The sequence below is a fragment of the Papilio xuthus genome, unplaced genomic scaffold (genome assembly GCF_000836235.2).
Source record: "Papilio xuthus unplaced genomic scaffold, Pxut_1.1 DF829567.1, whole genome shotgun sequence".
In the NCBI taxonomy this organism is placed as follows: Eukaryota; Metazoa; Arthropoda; class Insecta; order Lepidoptera; family Papilionidae; genus Papilio; species Papilio xuthus.
The window spans coordinates 229662-251567 of record NW_013529082.1 but is presented as its reverse complement, the minus strand read 5'-3'; the positions used below and the strand labels follow the sequence as shown (position 1 = coordinate 251567).

General features: G+C 35.5%; 1 protein-coding gene across 1 annotated transcript; it reads left to right on the top strand.

The window, feature by feature from the left end:
- Positions 1–3154: 3154 nt before the first annotated feature.
- On the top strand, positions 3155–20827 carry LOC106117113 (synaptic vesicle glycoprotein 2C). The gene is made up of 12 exons (XM_013311192.1): positions 3155–3285; positions 10772–10825; positions 17197–17358; positions 18177–18321; positions 18450–18589; positions 18774–19021; positions 19320–19522; positions 19658–19784; positions 19861–19993; positions 20074–20233; positions 20328–20455; positions 20725–20827. Exons 1-12 carry the CDS (start codon positions 3270–3272, stop codon positions 20781–20783), a joined length of 1575 nt encoding a protein of 524 aa, XP_013166646.1. The 5' UTR covers positions 3155–3269; the 3' UTR covers positions 20784–20827.
- Positions 20828–21906: the final 1079 nt, after the last annotated feature.

Sequence of the window (21906 nt, the reverse complement as noted above, 5' to 3'; positions counted from 1 at the left end):
CCCGTCCCCTCTCTGTCATCATAGGTGCATCGAACTAATATAACTTCGCCCAAAGTAAATAATGCTATTAAATTTATTGTTTTGATTATGATGTTTTATGTACATTTTGTAACATTTCATAATATTAATTATAAAACTAATCAATACTTCAAAATGAACTCTTGTGTGGAATTGTATATAAATGCGCAACAATTAAATGTTTGTCTTATCGTGGGTTTCTGAATCCAAAATCATAATATTGTTAACTCTGTTTTGTCTATAGATAATACAAGGAAAGATTTGGATCTTAGAAACCAACGGTTATTAATTTTAATATTAGAATGAAAGTCGTTAGTAGTTGTTTAAAGAATTGTGTCACATAAAGCAACAGTAAACAACATGCCAGTTGTAAGTTTCCGTTCTGACATAATTTTTTATTACTCGCTATAATTGAAAGACACATTGCGATGTACTGAAGGACAGATAAGCGATTTATATATAGAACACGAGAAAACTGTGGAAATGCTAAAATTGGAATCGACAGAACAGTTTTGTTGGAGACTAGCGGCAGGATATTACGGAGATGGGGACGAAGTACATTCTCTCTAGGGTTGATGCATTATAAAATCAATATGTACACAAAGTAACCTCTGAATAATAAATTTACAAGAATTTTGCAATTTTACATCCATTTTATTATCATATAGGTTTATGTCGATTTTGGTAGTACAAAAATTGCAATGAATTTAAACAAAATAATCATAACGTGTACAATCAAAAAAAGTTACCAAGAGTCTCTACTTCATTGGGGATAATAATTATTCGTTTTTAAAAGAGAAACAGAAAGATGCAATAACACAAAAGGGCAATGCTGACAGCCCTATAAAGAAGAAAGCTTTGAATGGCGAAGCCTGAGGACTGTCAATTGATTGTCGCGAGCACGCAGCCGCCGCGTGCCGGACCTCGAGCATCTGCCAACTAACTAACTATGTGTTTACATCGACGAATATTATTTTATATAAGGGTACATGAATATGTGCTTTCGTTGCCTCAAACAAATCGAACAGTCAGTTTAACTTAGATCTTAGGCCCGCGTAGATTAGCTTTGTCGGTGGTCTTGTTGTCACTCAAAATGTTGGCTGTACGCTGACTGTTTGTCCGTGTCTGGTGGTTCTTAAGACTTGAGGGATAGGCAGTCTTTTGTGTCTTCTGTTTATGTATAGCAAGTGTTTGTTGGTTTCGTATATTCCTTATATATCGGCTTAATATGTCTTTAATGTAAATGGTAGCTATGTATGTACTTATGTACTATACTATATGACTAAGTATGATTAAAGATATACTTTACTTATATCTTAAGTGTTATTGCCTTTGCCGAATTGTTTAGTGTTCGCTTGATAGTAATTTCGCTGATAGATTATTTACAGTAACAACTGTTGTGACTCATGTTAACTCACGTTAACGAGCGGAATTTGTCAATAAATTATGTCATTAAGTTATTATAATTTTTATTCATTAATTTATACGATTAGTATTTTTTAATTAATAGAAATTTCTTAATTCAGTCCATAATCAAATCAAACGACGCACTTTAACTAATCAATAAGACAATCCAACAGAGTACACAAGTAAAATGTGTCACTTAGCAAATAGCAGAAGGTCAACCTCTCCATTACACTACCACCTGTAATAATGGCGTGTACACACCGAGTGTTTGCACGCGCCGCCCACCGCTGACCGCCCGCCGCCGCCTGCCGCCGCCCGCCCAATGTGGCCTTGGCTTTACTGCTGACTTTGTTTGAATTGAATCTGAAGTTTGTTTATATTCTTAACTTATGTATCCATATACATTACAACACAACTATACGCCAAAAACTTTTGTTTGTTCGTACGATTGTCAAGGAGGAGCCTGAACTAATGAAGATTTGGCAGAAGAGGGGAAATATCCTCTTTTCTTACGTCCTCCACTGCCGATAGTCAACGCATCTGAAAATGAGAATATCTATGGACATTGATCACTTCGCTATTTTAGCGAATTCAGGTACCCGTTCGCTCATTTGCTCATTTGCTACCTTAAAACATAAAATCAATGAATACTGTCAAAGTACTGAACTATACAAGAAGAATACTTCTATACTTTTAAGCTTAAGTTACACAACTGTACTTTTAATACGTAGTTGAATTAAAATATTCCATGAAACATGATTCGATAGTTCATTGTCGTACACCGAGTGCTGTGATGTACTGTTGATATTGTTGTGACTGGACACGCGACACGTACATCAACGTTCTACGTCCATTAGTATCGTCCATACATATGTCACTTGCTAACATACTATCATTGTCTAATGGTGCACTTATATCTATAATAATTCTATTTATTTTCATATGCATATAAAAGTACGTATAAATAACCAAAACGTATTTTAGTTGTTCGTTTCACATTTCGTCATTGACACGGTTCATGTGCGCTTATCATATGAATTTAATTAACAAGTAAAAATTAGGTGAATGAAGAAAAAATCGACTATTAAAGAAATTCGATATTTAATAGTTAGCATGTACACTTACACTTTTTCATTACATAAATACCATAAGTTCGGCGTGTTACTATAAAATACTCTGTAACAGTTAAAAGAGCACGGCCATTGCTGAATTCCTAGTAGAGATATTATTAGCATAACGAAGAGAAGAGAAGACTTCAATTAATTTAGCCTAACTAACAAATAACATATCCAATTTATTAAAACGTTAAAGTTAGTCGCACAAAGTATACACCGAAGGGAGACTATTTCCGAGTCGTTCGCCGGAATTCAGTTTCGTATGGTTTGTACTTGTCATTGACATCGCATATATCGATATAATTAGTGTGGCCCTAGCCCGGCGGGCGGAGGGGGGCGGGCGGCGGGAACAGCTGTCCAGCGACCGGCGACCGGCGACTGGCGACCGAGGACTGACGACTGACGACTGACGACCAGCGACCACGACACGACCAACCCCAGTCGAAGTCCGTCAGTGAAACGCTTCGCACGTCCGCATCCACAAATGCCGCGTTTCCGCACCCGCGTTAAACTCAAGTGATTAAATATTATTTTATTAATCACCACAAAACAAATGGGATAAAAAAGACAATTAATAAAAGACAATAATTTTTATTAATGTGATATAGATTTTTTTATCAGTAAAATATAATTTTGCTTTCGTGTGATATTAGTTTGTAATTTAGTTAAATTTAATTAGAGTTTAGTGGATATTTGGACGGCTTATATAGTGTTGTGGCAGCCGTGAAGATGGAAGAACAAGCAGGTATGTATTTTATTATTGTATGCATAATGTTAAATACAAATTATACAATACGTCCTAAACAGTCCTAGAAAACGAGAAAAAATATGTAAAGATACCCTAAAAGGCAGCTGTTAATTAAGTATGATCAGCGAGTAAGAAACTTTTGGACGATGACAATGTACAAATTGAACATCACACAAAGACGATAAATATAGCACTTGTAATGAGAAAAACATTAAAATATTAATTAAATGGAATTGTTAGTAAAACATCTGAGAATTAAAAGTAATTGTGAACAAAGTAGGGTATCAATTTTGAGGGTAGTTATTGAAGTGAGTTATTGTCATTATCGTGAAGCTGCCAACTCAACTGATAGCACTTTAAATTTATTGTGTAATAAATTGTAAACACATCGAGAATCCCAACAGAATCTGAACAATGAGTGTTGGATACTTTTTTACGCAATTTCATTACGAATCATTCGTTTGATAACTTTCTTTCTCGCTGTATGGTTTGCAATATTTAATACTAATTTATAGTAAAATTGTTGGAATTAAATTAAGAAAAAGAAGGTCATAAATTGAATTATGTAAGTAATAAATCACGATAGTCTATTTGTAGGGTAGATTAACATTATTTTTGAGATGAACCTATTTTATTACGATTTAAAATACCTATAAGATTAAAAACTCATAATGAGAAAAAACTTTTACAATTTTACTTATATGAAATTCTAATAATTGCAAGAAATGTTGAAGTCGCATTGTTGCGCAAATAAAACAGAGTTAAGTGAATAACTTCACTTATCAAAGTTCAAAGTCGCCGACCTGAAGCAACAAGTGCTCGCTGGAGCTTTCGTTACATGACAACTTCAGTGAGTCGTTCATTTGCTCAAATATGTTATTAATATCTGATTTTTTTCAATAATGGTTGATTTTGACATTTTTGTACAGCTTCTGCGGATTAAACAAAATTATTTATCGAAAAATAAATATTTAAAAAGGCAGAAAAACTTTATAAGCATATTTTTATTTTAATTGGGACTCAAATCGCTGGGAAAGTAACAGGGAGATATCGAATATTCTAGATCGTTCTTAGTTAAGATGTTTAACTGCGCGATATTGATTCATATGTTAGGGAGATGACGGGCGGCTGCGTCTTAACTGGAGCGTGTTGTCGGGGCAAGGTGAGACGTCATCATACTCATTGCTTTCCGCAACTTCGTAGCCCACATCGTTTATTACTTTCCTAATTATTTTATGTGGAGCGGCTAATAGGTCACCGAGTGGGCGCCTGAATTACAGGCTGATCGTATTCTAATAGCCGAAAAAAATCCCACTCATGTGACGATAATTTTATAATTAGTTTATTTTAATTATTTTATCAGCTATTGAAATGTAATTGTCCTTGAGGCTAACAAACAATAAAAGAATTTAGTTCTAATGTGACATATAAAACTTTCAGGACTATCTTATTAAATTTATTAATATTAACTGTTGATAATTAAATCGTTCGTTTTAATTCTAAAAATGTTTAATTTCATGATACAATGTAATTGTTTGCAACAAATGAATTTCAAGTGGAATAGGTGAGCTTGTCGGCGAATATGTCTCGTTAGATTAAGATAAAAGGCAATTACTGTAAACATGGTGTCGATCACCCGGCGCACCCCCCCTCCCCCTCCCCCCTGCCCTCCACCTTCCCCCTCGGATCGATGATAGCCGCCTAAAGTCAGCGGTTCATCCACACTACACAGTAACTTGACATTGTGACATAATTATATGTGTACAAAGATAAAGAAATCGTAAAAAAGTTATTAACGCTGTTCTAAATAATTAATTTCATCAATTTTATAACTCCTCAAAGATGCTATGGTCAAGCTAAATAATGGCTTCTAATCCTGACAGAGATTGTTATTCTTAATTATTTTACTTCAATTACTTACTACTACTACTACTACTACTACTACTACTACTACTACTACTTACTTAATACTTTGTTAATTTCACTTACAATGCACTGAATTTACTTACAGGCGTGAAGCAAACGTGAGGTGTTTTACACTAATTGCTTTGCACTTTATTTAAAGATATCGATATGTTACCCCTATACATGAAAAATCAGTCAATGGATGATGTATAATTTCACTGTGTATTTTTGAGTTGTTTTAATGATATGTGGTGTTTTGGTAGCTAAAATTCGATAATTTAATATTTAAACAAAGAAGAAAAAAAATAAAAGAAGCATTAAAACCAATAAATATTGATAGAATAAGGAAAAAATGTGACAACCAACCCCCGGTTCCTCGACGTTCAGAAGGTTAACACATGACTTACTTTCAAGGTCTTTCGTGATGGTCCAACCTATAACAAACAATATTACATACAAGTTTCCCCTTGTTTAGTATCCAAGTAATACTCGGAAATAGTTTATTTGAAACATTACGTCATTTTGTTAAATTCCATTGGAAATAATTAGTTTAGCAACGTGTTAGGAGATACGGAAGGTGTGTTTGTATGTACTCTTATGTTATTTGCGCTGCCAAATACGTCCCTGTGCCATTAACTATATTTATGAGGTGCTAACCGGCAGACAGACGCTCTTATTTTTTTTACGATTGCTCATTACAGATGTAAGAGAGTCGTAAATTTCAGATAGATAATAACACCACCATTTTATATTTCACTCGGACTTCTCATTAAGAAGTTAAAAACACCAAAGTATTTCCTACTTGAAATTTACTGTGTACTAGGATTACGGTATTTTATCGAAAAAGCGGGGGCGCCGTAAAAATCTCGCCCAGGGGCTGGAAATGCTGAAACTAGGCAGTGATCAGTAATTGTACCCACTTGGAATTAAAATAAAAAAAAACATGAGTTATAATTAAATAACATCTCAATATTTCACAACTGACAACTATAATGACCATATTTTCCCGTTAAGTTTGATAAAAATAAACAACTCGATAAGACTCTGTTATTGCGTGTTGAATGCAATGTTATTACACTACACACGTGTTTGCAATAATTCTTTTACTGATATGATTTCTTTGTTAATAAAACTCTTCAGTTACATACTTTGCGTCCATAATAAAGGAGAAAAAAAAGGAAAAATTTGCTTCAACAACTTTATTTATCTCGGAAAATGTCCTGCACAAAGCGTGGCTACAATATTCAACCCAAAACTGTTACCGCCGATTGATCTTCTCTAAGCTATGAACATTTTGTTTGTATTATATTTTGTTTTAAGACTTATAATACAAAAAAAAGTTTACATAATTAAAGCTGGTCTAAATAATAATAAATAAAAATATTGCTTTCTGAGACCAAAATCCCCTTTTAAAATATATTGTTTTCACTGTTTTTTCAAAGGTAACGGACAGGGATGACGATATGTTTTAAAGAGATTTTGACGTCATTAACCACCGGTAAAAACCCTCTTTTAAATAGATCACGCTGTGTATACATATGTTGAATGTGGGTGACCGCAGAAAGTTCTGGAAACACAAACATACACTCGGACAGTTCGGCGTAAGAAGTACGTACATAGGTATAAACAGTAACACGTGAAAGTGTACTCTTTGTTTAAGAATGATACGTAACACTTGTTGATCTACTCAGATCTTTACGTAACGCAGTTATTTTGATTATTAATTTATAAATAAACAATGGTGTCAAGGATGTCGCGTGACTCAGTATTCGATGTTCGTAGTTACACTATATATTGTCAAATAGATTCACTTTTAAAAAACTTTCTAATTAAACTATTATAATATTATAGCTGTCGTCCGCGACTCCGTTCGCCGGAAGTAAAAAAGTAATAAGTAGCCTATATGTTCAAGCCTTTAAATATAATTAATGTCTACTGAAATCTACTGAAAAAACACAAATTTATTACCTTCAATAGTTTAGACAGGCTACATGCATTCTTGAAGTTTTTGGCTCAAATTTTGAGACGATAATTCCACTTTCCTTCAAGACTGGAATAACCGAAAATCTGGAAACATGCCAATACATCCTAAAAAAGGAAGACTTGTTGATGCTATCAGTTATCAACATCACTTATCTGTTCAAGGAACGTTATATTCACTGCATTTTGTATGCTACTCACGTAACATACAGTATCACGCTAAACATCACTTTAGAAATTTAGCAAAAGAAATATGTGCAAAAAAGACTACCAACCAAAAGTCGGTAGATATTTTTTATTGTAATTAAAAACAAATCAATAACATACTATAATTATTAAAAAGGAAAGGCAAGAAAGGAGTAGACATATTTACCTACTGATTACTACAATTGGTGTTGGTATTCATTTGTCACAGTAATGTGTGGTTTACTCGCAGGTTAGTGTCTGACGTATCGGAATCGATCCCGTGGCTAATATTTCGTCTCAGGTGCGCTGGATGTGGAGTGTTCGCGTTATTGCGCGATAAGCGATGTCGGATATAGATACCGTTCGGGGCCGCGCGATGTCAGCGCCTTGCGTCTCTCTCTTATCACAATTCGATCTATACAAATTGATTGTAATCGCTAAATAATCATACTTATTACGTAGCACTTCGTAGACCTTTGCCGTAGAAACATCGTTTCTTAAGGCTACGTAAAAGCGAGGTTTTGTTGTGCTTACAATATTGTTTGGTAAGTACAATGTTAGACATAATAAAAAAGAAATTTAATGATGTTAACATTTCAACCTAAATAGTTTGTGTTAATTTTTTATAATGACAGATAATAAACTGAATACAAAGCCATCATAGATCATAATAAATGAAATAGTTTCGACTTAATTGTCGTAGATAGTAGTGCAAGGCTGTATGACGTCAGCTCTCCCCCAGTACCCTCCCCCGCGGCGATCAGTCCCTTCCATAATCTTTTATGTTGCGGTGATAGTGACATGGCGGACTGTAAAACTTATGACGTCGTTACGACCACGCCTCTGAACTATACGACACGCAAAGGTCACAAGAATAAGGGTGGGTTACTTAAAATCTCTTCAATGACATCGTTATAAAAGACAATCGGTATAAAATAGATGCGTAAACTTCATTCAAGCCCCGCAATAACAAACATTTATATTTATTTATCCTTCATTAGTTTAACTCGACGTCTGGGAAGATTTTGCATGAAAGATTCGTGGAAGATTTGCAGTCAGACGTTCATTAAGATAACTTTGGTCCACTACAAAAATCTAGCTCGGTTCGGACTTATCCGGCGCTAACCGGCTCGCACCGGTTACATCCGGACATTATGAAGGCTGCTCCTGCCATGATTAGCCGCTGGATCGCCAACAATTAAAGTTGATTGGTGTTGATGTACAGAGAGATTAACATCAAAGAATCCAGCGCAGACAATTGTTAGGCGTTTGTTTTGTGGGAGGCCTTTGAACTTATTTATGTCTTTATACTGTGTCTTTCTTTATCTTTTTTTAGTTTATTATGGCATGCCGTACGAAACAATTAAGTACTTACCTATCTTTGGGTTAAAATAAAGCAAATTACTATTATAATATTATATTTTACTAGAACTCAATGGAATGAGGCAAATTTTTAGGAAGTTATGTGAACGTGCGATGGTTCAATATTACTGAAACTTGATTACGCGAAATGACCTTTTTAATATTTACTTGGCTACTTTTTCCTGTTGACTAGTTGGCTATCTTTTGTATTGTCTTATTTGTATCATTGTTATAGTTAAAGAAGTAAATGTAAGAGCTTATAAATGTAATAGAGGTATGGTAGCAAACAATACAAGCAACCAGAGTCGCCGCGCCGCTCTCCGCCCGCCGGACAGCGTCAGAAATAACTCGTCACCGCGTAGACATAACATCTCGCCGCTGCTCCAGCTTTGTTTTCAAACAATCAGACTGACGGACTTTGCTTGCCGTTTGATATATCCCTTTCAACTTGGTCCATACATATAAATTTTGTCTTGTCATATAAACCATGTCATTTGACGCACCATGTTTCCATGTTTTCGCATAAAGTAGTTTGCAATTTTTTTTTAGTAATTAAGCAGTGATAATTACTTTAAACTATTATATTATTATATTAGATCCTCCTTGTGGTATCCCATCTTATAACTCAGAATTAGAATCTATATAGTAACCAACCATTAAGAATGTAATAACCATGACAGATCCGGAATTTCGTATACTTTTTTCCTATAAGCGTTCATTTGCTGTTAAATCCTTGTCCTGTTTAATATCTCGTAATAATACAAAGCAATAAGTAATCAAATTATATCGATAGATAGATAGATAGATAGGTATATTTAGACAATGTCAATTGTATGTAAGACCTAATGATAAATCAGGTTCAACAAGTGTAAATTAGTTATCAATGTGTACCGCGCACGTCCTCGTCTTTATTACCTTCGCAATTGATCGTCGAATCAAGCTGATGGAATACCGGTTATTTCCGGTACGGTCGAATCCGTACCGGTTACTCGGTTTTAGGTACGATGCAACTATAGTCGGGTTTCAATTCGACACCCATCTCAAATTGTTTGGTTTTAACTCGATGTTTGTCAACCTCACTCATTCTGGTTTTCACACGAAAGTACATGATCTAGATGTGTCAATTTCTTTGTCAATTGTTGATTCATTTTTGTTTACTATTACAGTGATTAAAGTATCTTCTTTCTGAATGTTATCGTAAACATGTTCATACATTAGTCATTCATTATTTTAACAGTTTTCAGGTTTTCAGTAAACACATTTGTTACTTTTAAGAGCCAAATGATATAAATATGACATTCTCATATTTATTTATTTATAAATGCATAAAATAATTTTAATTTGTTATTTACTTACGTTTGGGTGTTTTATCAATAATTTGGTTTTGACGCAGTTTATTCCAGTTACTTGTACATACACTTCTTATTTTAATATTATAGAGATTTGATTGTAGACTAAAGATTTCTGTTTTTTTTTACATTATATTATTATATAGCATCACCTCGAGTTGAATTGTGTCATTACTGAATATTTCATCCATTCCATTATTTTGTAAGTTTTAATCTTTATGATATCACACAGGTGAATCAACGGTATAGTTATAGTATTATCCAAAAACAACATTAATTAGGTACTCTTAATGCCGGAAGTGTTCGTTAGGAGCTAAGTGTTTCAATTGACTTAAGATATGCAGTAGATTACATTAGTCAGATGCAGGATGCAAAGGTTCCCCGGGTCAGACGCCCCCGCAACTATTTATCGAACTGTTCCAAATTTTACTTTTATATACTAATCATCGTATGTACTCGTTCACGGGGATGGTATGCATCTGTAACTTTAATTTTAAATCAGTAGTTGTCATAGTAAACAGAGTCTTTATAACTTACTCATTTTTATTTAATGAAAAACTAGCTCACTTAGATAAGCTGACAATATAAGTATTTAATAATGAAGAATGTATTTGATTGTGATTGCCGTGGTGTGTCGGTAGTTCGGCACTCGCGTGTCGACTCTTGGCAAAGGACTGATCTATTTATGTTATTGTTGGCAGAGATCAAGGAGCGGCTGCAGAGGGCGCCGTTCGAGACCGCGCTTCATCATGCTGGTTTGTATACAGTATTACATAATACACATTCTTTATATCAATATACTTATGTTCACACTGGCGAAACATTAACACATGTATTCAATCTTTTCTGTGTAAAGTAACAGTAATGCGGACTCAAAAAAACTTGTGTTACAAGATGCATGAATTGCGTGACCTCTTCTAAACTTATTAAAATTATTAAATACATACTATAATTTGTACATGAACTTGTTAATAAAGTATAAAATTATACTTGTAGTAATTGTAAGTGTTGTTTTGTTTAGAACAAACATGTTTGCTCATTGTTTCGGAACAGCGCTTATAAAAACACATCACATGAAATCTATTTGCATAAAAATTATAATTAATTTAACAGAAATTATGCATTTCAAAGAAACATTAACAATATACATATTATGTAAAATTTATTTAATTATATCATAAGAAAATTAACTCGATGCACTGAAGAAAATCAAGATATATCAATATTGAATAACCCTAATATTTTTTTTCATGAAAAGTATACTGTAAAAGACTGGTCGTAACTTGAAACTGTCCTTAAGTAAGATATATCTATAAGCATTGACGTATACTTTATATCATTGTTGTTTAATGTAACAACATAAAAAGATTTTCTCTCAGCCTGTACTCTCTCATTTAAGACGTAAAGCTAACGCGAAACCTTTGTTGTTCGCAAACGCGTAAAGATCTGAAGACGTGTAATTGTTTTTAAATCGCCCTGCGTCATAATGTAAAAGCACATTTGTTTTGCAAAAGAATTTTGAGCTTTTTACTGTTAATTATTAGTTTTGGTTGCATACATTAATCAAACTTGAAATCCTCGCGATATACAACGAAAGAAAATGAGTTGCAATTTGGGAACAATTTTCTTTTCACTCTCCGAAAGTGTGGGAAAAAATGTGTGGCTATTATTATTTACTTCGCACTTTAATTATTTAGCTAATAATAGATTTAGAAACAATGAATGGATTATAATTGTTTGTTTGAGCGCGGGGGGAGATTGGGGGAGGTGCGCGGGGCGCGGTGTGTTCGTTGGGCGAAGGTCAATCCAATGTCATTACCGAGCTATTCCCCTGTAGGCTTTTAGCTAACGAAGGGCGTCGTGCGAGGGCGTGCAGCGATGGTCGGGGTGCGGGCGGGGTGCGGGCGGGGACAGGCCCGGCCTCGGCACCGATCTGTGTCAGCCTGTGTCAACATTGTTACCACCTATAATTTATGTTTCACCGTCTTAGGAAATTTGACAACACATCGACTCACCCACTTGACATTTAAAGTACGCATAGTACGTCTAACTTACCTGGCCCGGTAAAAGAGGGGCTGTTATCGCTGTTAGTTATGACAGAAATTATTTAAGCTAACCGAAACATAGAAAATGGATCAAGGCAGACAGCAACTATCCGACAAGGATCTTGTGTCTGTGTGACATCGATACTGAGTCACTAATGAGTTATTGTAATTTAGATTCACTTCTGCAAACCAGGTCAGATAAATTTGTTCCACTATAGCAATGTTTTGAAAACAGTAAAACCTGAAAATGAGTATGATAGCTAAAATCAACATTGCTACGTCGTCATTCTCATCGCATCTGCCGAATAAAACTTATTATCAAGGCAAGCAAAATTTTCTACAAACATTGTCGTCTATTGCGCTACAAATAAGCTTAAAAAATTAAACTTTCCATGGTTTTACACAAATGTGTGATAAAATGCATTGATTAACAATATACCTGTGCATTTGCATGCTACGGGTATTTCCCTAACCAAGCGGGCTTCCCCAGTTCAAAGCAAGGGTTCAATACGTGTCCACCCTGCCGGCGCCATGAGATACTAATATTGTCACGTATTCGATTTGGTTTGTACAAACTGATACGTCGTTATTAAAAATACACATTAGGACCCGGGGAGGTATTCCTGAATCGATTGTTTGACTTTTTTGTATAACATTTATCCAAAAACGATCAACATTCCTATTTTACGCAATAATTTATTGTTTGTATTCATTCATTTTATCTTTACATGCCTGTTTATTCCTTCTGTTAAACGATAGATTGATATAATACCTGAATGTTGTCAATAACAATTGTAATACCAGCTTATATTTATACCGACTTTTATTACATGTTCTGTGAATTCTCTTTTATAAATCAACATGACATTGTTTACAACATTATTTGGGTTCCGTTCGCTGTTTTTATATACAGGATAAAAAAATACCTTTAAAAAATATATCGGTGGATATACAGAAGCATGACAAACTAAGGAATATGTGAAAATATCACTCAAACGAAGCTTTTCTTAGCTTTTCCGATTTTTTCATTTTCAATTCTTGTATTTAATAGTCATTTTATTCAAGAAATAATTTATAACCAAAGTACATTTTCATAAATCAATATTAATAATTTCAATACCGAATAATTTTTCCCGACTTTCCATTGCCAACATAATAATAGATTGACCACAGACAATTAAACGTTGACTTGTGTACATTAGTTAGACGCGCTCTTTTAAACTATGCTGTTTAAAATAGAACAAACTGTTTTTCCGATGAAAGAATAGCAAGGATAAATAACTTTCCTCGTAACAAATGATTTAGGGAACATAATGTTAAGGTTAGTAGACTCGAGTAAAAATCGTTTTTCGCAACTTGTTTAACAGGTATTTATAATTTATGAAATCATTTTAAAAATATGGTTATCTTCTAATATGATATAAGAACACCTACGAGTTTTTTTTAGCAATGTTGCTATTGTGTAAATTGTTCGTAGTTCTTTAGTAGTGTAATATTCTTCTGGAATTATATTATAGTATTTAATTATTATTATATTAAATACAATTTATATTAAAAATTGTGATATTATGAAAATATTGAATCTGTTGTATAAAATGCAAAATGATTTGTTTAAAATTGGAACACTTTTGTTTAGAATAATTTCAAACTTCCGTCGTAACTTCCATTGTGAGTGTTTTGTAATCAACAAAACAAGAAACAAGAACTTTGTGTTTAAAATGTAACAATAATTAGTAGTATTTGTAACAGTTGTATTTTGTTTCTAATAAAATGTTTATTACCACACTATTGTGGACTGCTAGAGTGCGCTGATTGTCTGTTATGTTCAAAGACAAAACTGCAACATCACGTAGATGAAAATATTATAAATTTCTTTTATATTTTATAATGTACTTGAATAAAAAATTGCATTAAATCACTTTAATGGTTACATTTCGCAAGGTTTCTTTCATTATTTGCGTTAACGTTCGCCAAATAATTTATTTAAAACAAAGAAATTGCTGCTCGACGACTCGCGGTCATTGAACCCCGATGTATTTTGAGAAAATAAAGTAGGCAAATGTTGGCGGCACTGACATTCGTTACGCGCGATAATTTATGTCAATAAAATTATTTTTTTTATAATTTTTGAATTACTTCGACATCGAAATAAACAGCCAGTGAGTCGCGTAGAAAGAATAACCAGGATGTTATTATTATTATTATTATTGTTCTGTAATTCATGTACCCATTAATTTGTATCTAATATCAAAAACCTAAATGTTTTGAACCTTTAACTTAACAAAAAGGACTTAAGATGATTGCAAATAAGTATTTATTTAACCAAGTATTATAAAAATATACATACATAACCTGAAGTGTACATATATTCGAGTTCCTTTTAAATAAAACCCTTTGAGAAGTTCAATTTATATTAGGTGTAACGTCACTTGATGGCCGCCTTCATAAAGCGTCGGCAATAAACTCGACGGTTTAATGTAAGGGAACAAATAAACACATGCGTCTGCCGACACCGTTATGAGCCAGTGATCATTGCGCAATGATTTAGGAAATTTCCTACCAAACAGACATATTAAAGCAAGCACTATTAATAGACAAGGTTTACAACTTGCATCTTCGAAACGAATGTTAAGATCAAGATCAAGGTTTATCAAACAATGAACTTACAATAAAAAGGTTACCTGGCTTTATTAGTCCTTGTATGTAAATGTCAAATTACACCCCTTTAATGAATTTGTTACATCTTATTTCATACAAGATTTCATTACACATTCAAGCTGTTTCGCAGACTTTTTGCTAAACTTTTTAGTTCTCATAAATTTTATTCAGCAAGTTTTTAATTAATACTATTGATTATTTTGATGAAACTCTTGTTACTAGTTCTAGTTCACGTGCGCAGCCAGGTCACGAGCGATAGCGGACCACAAACACTTCTCTCGCTGCCAATTAATTTGGGGCACAAAACATACACTGATTGCGATTATTAGTCACGGATTCATTTAATTTGAGGAAATAAACTTTAAATAAAATTCAAATTAACAAATAGTTAAGTATTTATATGTTTTCCGCTGGCGCTTTTAATACACACAACACTAATTTGCCGAGAATTAGAAGGTTGTTGGTAAATACTGACACGGTCCGGTCCGACCTAACGCCGGACGATCGCAAATAGATATAGACAATGGAATCGTGCCCTTGTTCCGGATAATGTCCGCGTAACGGAATTTGATTACGTAGGACACTCTACAAAATAACCAAACAGCAAACTAAACGTCAAATGCAAGTGAAACTTCATATAATTTACTACATAACTAGTCCTCCTTGAAAATATAATAATATATTTATTTATGTATTAGAGGATAATATAATACAATAAACAACAAATCTGTTATTACGATAGTGACATAGTACAAGCCCTTGTAAGACTTTCCGTACTTTGTAACTTATAATAATTCTCCTGCCCTATTATATTTGACGTAAACACTGCGCACTCAGCCCGGACTTTGTCGTCGCCGGTGTGCGATGGTGGCGCGGTGCGGGGGTGTGGGGCGAAGTCCCGGAGACGGAAATAGAGCGTCGCGTGGGCAATGGAAATAGTTCCCGAGTTCGATTATCACACTGAGATTTGTTGGTAATTGACTTGTTTTTGTTTTTCTGAACATAACACTGGCTGCTGGCTAATTTTAACACTAAATGCTCTTATATTATCATCATTGTTTCAGCTAACAGCTTTTATTTTGAACTTTAAGATTTTGTCAAAGATGTATATTTTTTACAATTTAGTTACGAAAATATATTTATTGATTTGCGTGCGTAAGAATCAAAACGAATGGGTCTTAAATATATGTATTGTTAGTCAGATGTTTTGATTTGTATGTTTGACATATATATGTAAGGTGAGTTTAGCCGGAGTGTGAGTGTGAAGTAGCGAGCGAGCGAGCGAGCGAGCGATGCACTGCGCTGATTGAACTAAAGTGATCTCAATATCAATTCAATGAATACTATTTAAAAATAAAACTTAAAAGTCGCGACGTCGACGTGCCAATAATATTCTAACAATAAATTATAGTGAACTAATCATTCCGACACGACCGACGCTAAAAGGTTAGAATTTTAGGGCTAAAGTTTTGCTACCTAATTGTGCAGCGCCATCTCTTGTTAAAGAATGAAACAATATGTAAATAAACAATATTCATTTTTAAATGTTTTTTAAAATTTAAATGCACACTTTCGATTATTTTTAATTGACTCGTCACGTAAATTATAAAATACTATGTGTTTCCCGCTACATACGAGGTCTACCGCATTCTGTTGAAGTAATAACATTTCTCTATAAAAACTTTCACTCCAATGTTTAGACCTTTAGATATAGTTGTAGGTATAGTCAGAAGGATTAGTGTAAATTTGGTCGCGGTGAGTCGGCGCCGTGCTCACGATTAATAGGATATTGCAGTGTGGAGTTAGGACGGCAAATCTCATTAGTGCCAGCTCTGCCGGACTATCGATCACCCGGAACAAGAGACGCCATGTCGGACTTGAAGGTCACACACAGTTATATGTACTTACAATACAATAATTATTTATTACTTAACTTTTAGTTTAGTCCGTACCGCAGTTAGTACATTGTTTACTTTAACAACTAAAAATCGCAGTGTTGTAATACAATAATCGATCAATAGATGGCGCTTATAAAACAAATGCAACAGTAATTAAATGATTTAAGTTAATTAGATTAATTAATAACAACGCAATATTATATATAAAAAGATAATTATTTAAGTATTTAATAATTTCGATGAAATACCAGGCCGTCGAGAATAACTTGATCAAATCAAATAAAATAAAAAGTAACTACGAGAAATTTAGGCGCGAAGAAAATTACAAGATATGACAACGGAATTTATTGTACTCATGAAAACTATTGTAAATAGTTTAGAACAACTAACAAAGCAGATTTATAAAACAGATAGTACTAGTTTACATTTATAAACACTGAACATATTAAATTGCTGTACTTTAAAGGTTTAATAAGGTTTTCCAACGGCGTATGAAAGCAGTATTAACTTTGTGTTGTTGCGCAGGCTATGGCTGGTTCCAGTGGCTGCTGCTGGGGTCGTGCGGTGCTGTGTACGCGGTGTGTGCGCTCAGCACAACCACGCTCAGCTTCGTCTTACCTGCTGCAGAGTGTGACTTCATGCTCTCATCCTCAGATAAAGGACGCCTCACCGCCACACCGCTCATTGGTCAGTACACGCTACCTACCATACTGCTAACAACATTACTATGGTTTTAGACAATCGAATTACTTCTTTAAAATATATAGTCGCCCCCTTTCATTCTCTTTCAAAAACAGAGACGACAATACATGATGCATGCTAAAATTATAAATCTATCATTTCTTGTGGATCTCGCATACATAAACTTATTCTAATTTATATATTTATTATATACTATATGATATATAAATTTTACCGAGATTTGTTCCATGTCATGAAAGTAATACAAAGTAGTAGATATTTTCTTTATAAATTAAGGACACAGATACAAAGGGTGTATGTGTACCCTGTTGGACACTTTACGCACTAACTATACTACATTAAATATAAATCCTCTTCGACAAGACAATTATCACTTTGCTATCAATAAGAATGCACCGGATGTCCCGGGGGGTAACGGGGGCGGGGGTGAGGACATCCCGTAGCGCGTCTAGACACATTGCCGAGGTGACGTAATGGGCTGCGTATTTTATAACAATACTTCTCCATATTCTAGAGATAACGCAATAAGATCCGCCTCTAGTATACATGTGTACTTAGATTGTATAGTTCATTCTTTTACTTCGACTTTTGCAATTCTTTTAAATCCATTAAACAAACTTTACGATGACGTTATTTCACAGTCATGACTCATTGATGTTGAAGTTAATATGGAATTCCGGCGGCCTAATCCATGTACTAAAACTAAGTTTGTTCTGTTTTTTAAAGAGTATATGACACTATGTTTTAAAGAAGTGTTGCCGCAGTGGAAAATCTCAGTATAATTAATAAAAGTGTTGTTACAGGCATGTGCGTGGGCTCGTACTTCTGGGGCAACCTGGCGGACGCGCGCGGTCGCAAGAAGGCAATCGTAGGCGCGCTGCTTCTCGACGCCTGCGCAGCATTCCTCTCCAGCGTTGTGCAGTCCTTCCCCGCCTTCCTAGCTTGCAGGTGAACTACTGTTACTATAACATTTCAAAAGTAGATGTTTTCAACAGCAGTGCAAACAATACTTCCACCACACTCAAAATTTGGAGTGATGGTGGTAAACGTGGAAAAAAAAACTTTTACTTTTACAGGTTTTTCTCCGGGTTTGGTATAATTGGTGCAACGGGACTGATCTTCCCGTACTTCGGGGATTTCCTATCGCTGCGGCACAGGGACGTGATGCTGTGCAGGCTCGAAGTCTTCTGGACCATTGGGACTATATTGTTGCCAGGTGAGGACAAAAAGAGTTACGTTACTTGTAAGATCCCGATGAAAAAAAGAACATGCCATTAGTACGAAACATTAAAGAGAAGAAAATTGATGGAGAAGGGAGGCCCAGGAGCACTAGCCCTCGGCAGTTCGTATGGGAGTGTAGTCAGTGCAAACATACTCATAATTAAAAAAAATAATTTCAGGCATAGCGTGGCTGATCATCCAAGACCCGCGTTTCAACCTGACGGCGATGGACGCGGACTTTCAGTACAAGTCGTGGCGCGTGTTCGTGGCGGCGTGCGGCCTGCCCAGCCTGCTGGTCGTGCTTCTGCTGATGCCCTTCCCCGAGAGCCCGCGCTACCTGCTGCACGCCAACAAGCCCGAGCAGGCGCTCGTCGTGCTGCAGCGGATCTTCAGGGTCAACACAAAGCTGGAAGAGAAAGATTTCCCCGTAAGTAGCACTTCGTCGTTTGAATTTCTGAAATTGCAGTTCCTTATGAATCTAAACTAAAAACATACCGTTATTGGTCATCGCTACGCCGTAGCAGTATGCTACGGGCTATGCAAGCTCACTTGAATAGAAGTATGGAACCTTATGTACCGCTGAATAAGTACAGTGCAATTGTGGTCTACTGATACTCTTAGTTTTTAAGAATCTACGAGGAGTGCGGCAAATCATCTGTTGTTTCATCATCAGCAATAGTCGGATATAAAAATGTGTCTTGGTTCATGAAAAGCTTTCTGTTCAGGTGGAGTCGATGATGTGCGCTGGTGAGGAGGGCGAGGAGGAGGAGGTGGTGTCGGCGGACACGAACGGCAACGAGACGAAGGCGCCGCTGACCTGGTCCGCGCGCTGGCACGCATTCTGGTTGCGCAAGAAGCTGCTCGTCACTCCGCCGTACATCGGCCTGCTCGTGCTCTGCTGCTTCGTCGACTTCGGCCTCATGTTCAGGTAACACCACTTACATATACAATTCATATGGAAAGCTTCATATTTCACACTATTCTATGAGGTCTTATTCCCACATTTTGATTATAATAATTATTTTTCTATAATTTTGTATATTGATAATTTTGTTATTTAAAGTTACTACACGCTGATGATGTGGTTCCCGGACCTGTTCGAGCGCTTCAGTCAGTTCTCGTCGCTGTACCCGGGCGTGTCCGCTGGAGTCTGCGAGGTCTCCGCCAACGTCTCCCGCAGCGAGATAGACGTCAGTTCCACACCAGACTCTTTAATTTCAACTTTGATTAAATATAATCATACTGACCGAGTTGTGTGTACGGCAGGGTCGGCCGGACTGCCCGCAGGTGATAGACGACAAGGTGTACATCCACACGCTGATCGTGGCGCTGAGCTGCCTCCCCACCGCGCTCTGGGTCGGACTCACCATCAACATGGTCGGCAAGAAGCTCATGCTAGGTCAGCGCACGCTCTCTCCCTATGCTTCATCACTCGCACATTAGTGAAGTCATGATAATAATGAGGATGTATTTGTGCAGTGATGATGCTGATCAGCTCCGGTCTGGCGGCGCTGGGGCTGAACCTGGTGCGCTCCTCGCTGGAGAACCTGCTGCTCTCGTGCGTCTTCGAGGCCATCGTCAGCTGCACGGAGGCCGTACTCTTCTGTGTCATTTGTGAAATATTTCCTACGAAAGTCGCGTGAGTAGCGCCATTCTGACTTCTGTATACAAATAAATAAAGAACGAGTAGTGAGAAGTGTTTGTGAGATGTTTGTGAGATGTTTATGTTGCAGCGCGACCGCGATGGCGGTGACGGTGATGAGTGGTCGCGTGGGCGCCATCGTGGGCAACGTGGTGTTCGGCGCACTCGTCGACCAGTACTGCATCGTGCCTATCTACATGTTCGGCTCTCTGCTCATATGTTAGTACAAACTTACAGTAACATTTAAATAACTTTCCTATACTCATACAATTATCCGATTAAAAAATAAAAATAAATCCTCATTGTGTGACAATGCTGTTGAAACAGCGGGGGTTTTACATAATTGTTGTTCCTCACCAACTACCATGTTCCACATGTTCCCATTTTTTAATCTAGATTATGTTTACCATGAAGAAGTACGTGTCAATCAATCTAAGAAAGTGAATGTGTTGATAATATGTGAGTGAGTGACACTGTATTTGTTGCAGCGAGCGGGATGCTGTGTATAATCCTTCCGAAGAGCACGCGACCGGAGCGGCCGCAGTGAAATTTTATCTATTTTTATATCAATACTTAATATTAATTTAATTAATATAGTCTTACAATGTTTAAGTATCATTTGATTGTTTTATTTAACACCTGTCTCATGTTCATGTACTACTCCTTGGTTTCATTGAAGCAAGTTATTTTGCCGCTCTTTTTACCGCAGGCGTTTTTACGATCTTATAATATTTTATCATATAAATTAACATCTATATGTACTGTATCTATATGTAAGATAAAGTTAAGGAGTACCTTAGTACAGATTTAACATACTAAATCAAAACTAGGGGTCTCAATTAGTGGCTATTACACACCATTTAAAAAATAAGCGAAGGTTTGCGATAAAGTTTTAACTATAGGTATTTATGTTATTATATTTTTTGTATATTAACGATTTATACTTGATTTATAAGTATAGATAGTACACAAGGAATTTAATAAACCGGCTGCTATGGTAATCATTAATGTAAAGGTGTGAAACTCTACAGTGAGATGTTAAATGAAGTTAAACAAAGTCACTTACTTCGTTATAAATGCGGTTCAGTTGAGCAACACACGATTTAATCATCTACAAATAAGAAAAGACATTTATGTTATATTTAATTTACATTAGACATGACAAAGTGATAATTTAATCTAACATCCTTTATCTAAACGAGTCTCGCTTTTGTAGGCTTTGTACTGTTGTATATCTGACATAGATTTTTATTATATCCACGAGAGGCCTTTCATTTTTTATATTTACAAACAAGATTATTTACACTGGTTACATTTGGATTTACAACGGACACGCGCTCTAACAGACTGCAATGCATGGTTAAAAACAAACTAGTGGATTTTATTATTAACATTTTTTTTTATATTTTGTGACGTGTAAAAGAAACGAAAACAATATATTTTTATAGTCAGTATTATATTATTATTTAATTTTTTTTTTGTCACAGTGGCCAGTGACAGTAAAGTAAATTGTTTAAACGACTTTAAAGCTGGTCAACTGTTTTAATTTTTGTAGATATTCATATCGCCATTTTTAGGCTCGTTAGCTTCAGTTTGAAACCTAATTTAAGCGAAATACGAGTCTTATTTACATACAAGACTGGCTTCGTTCGTTATTTGGTATTCAGTTT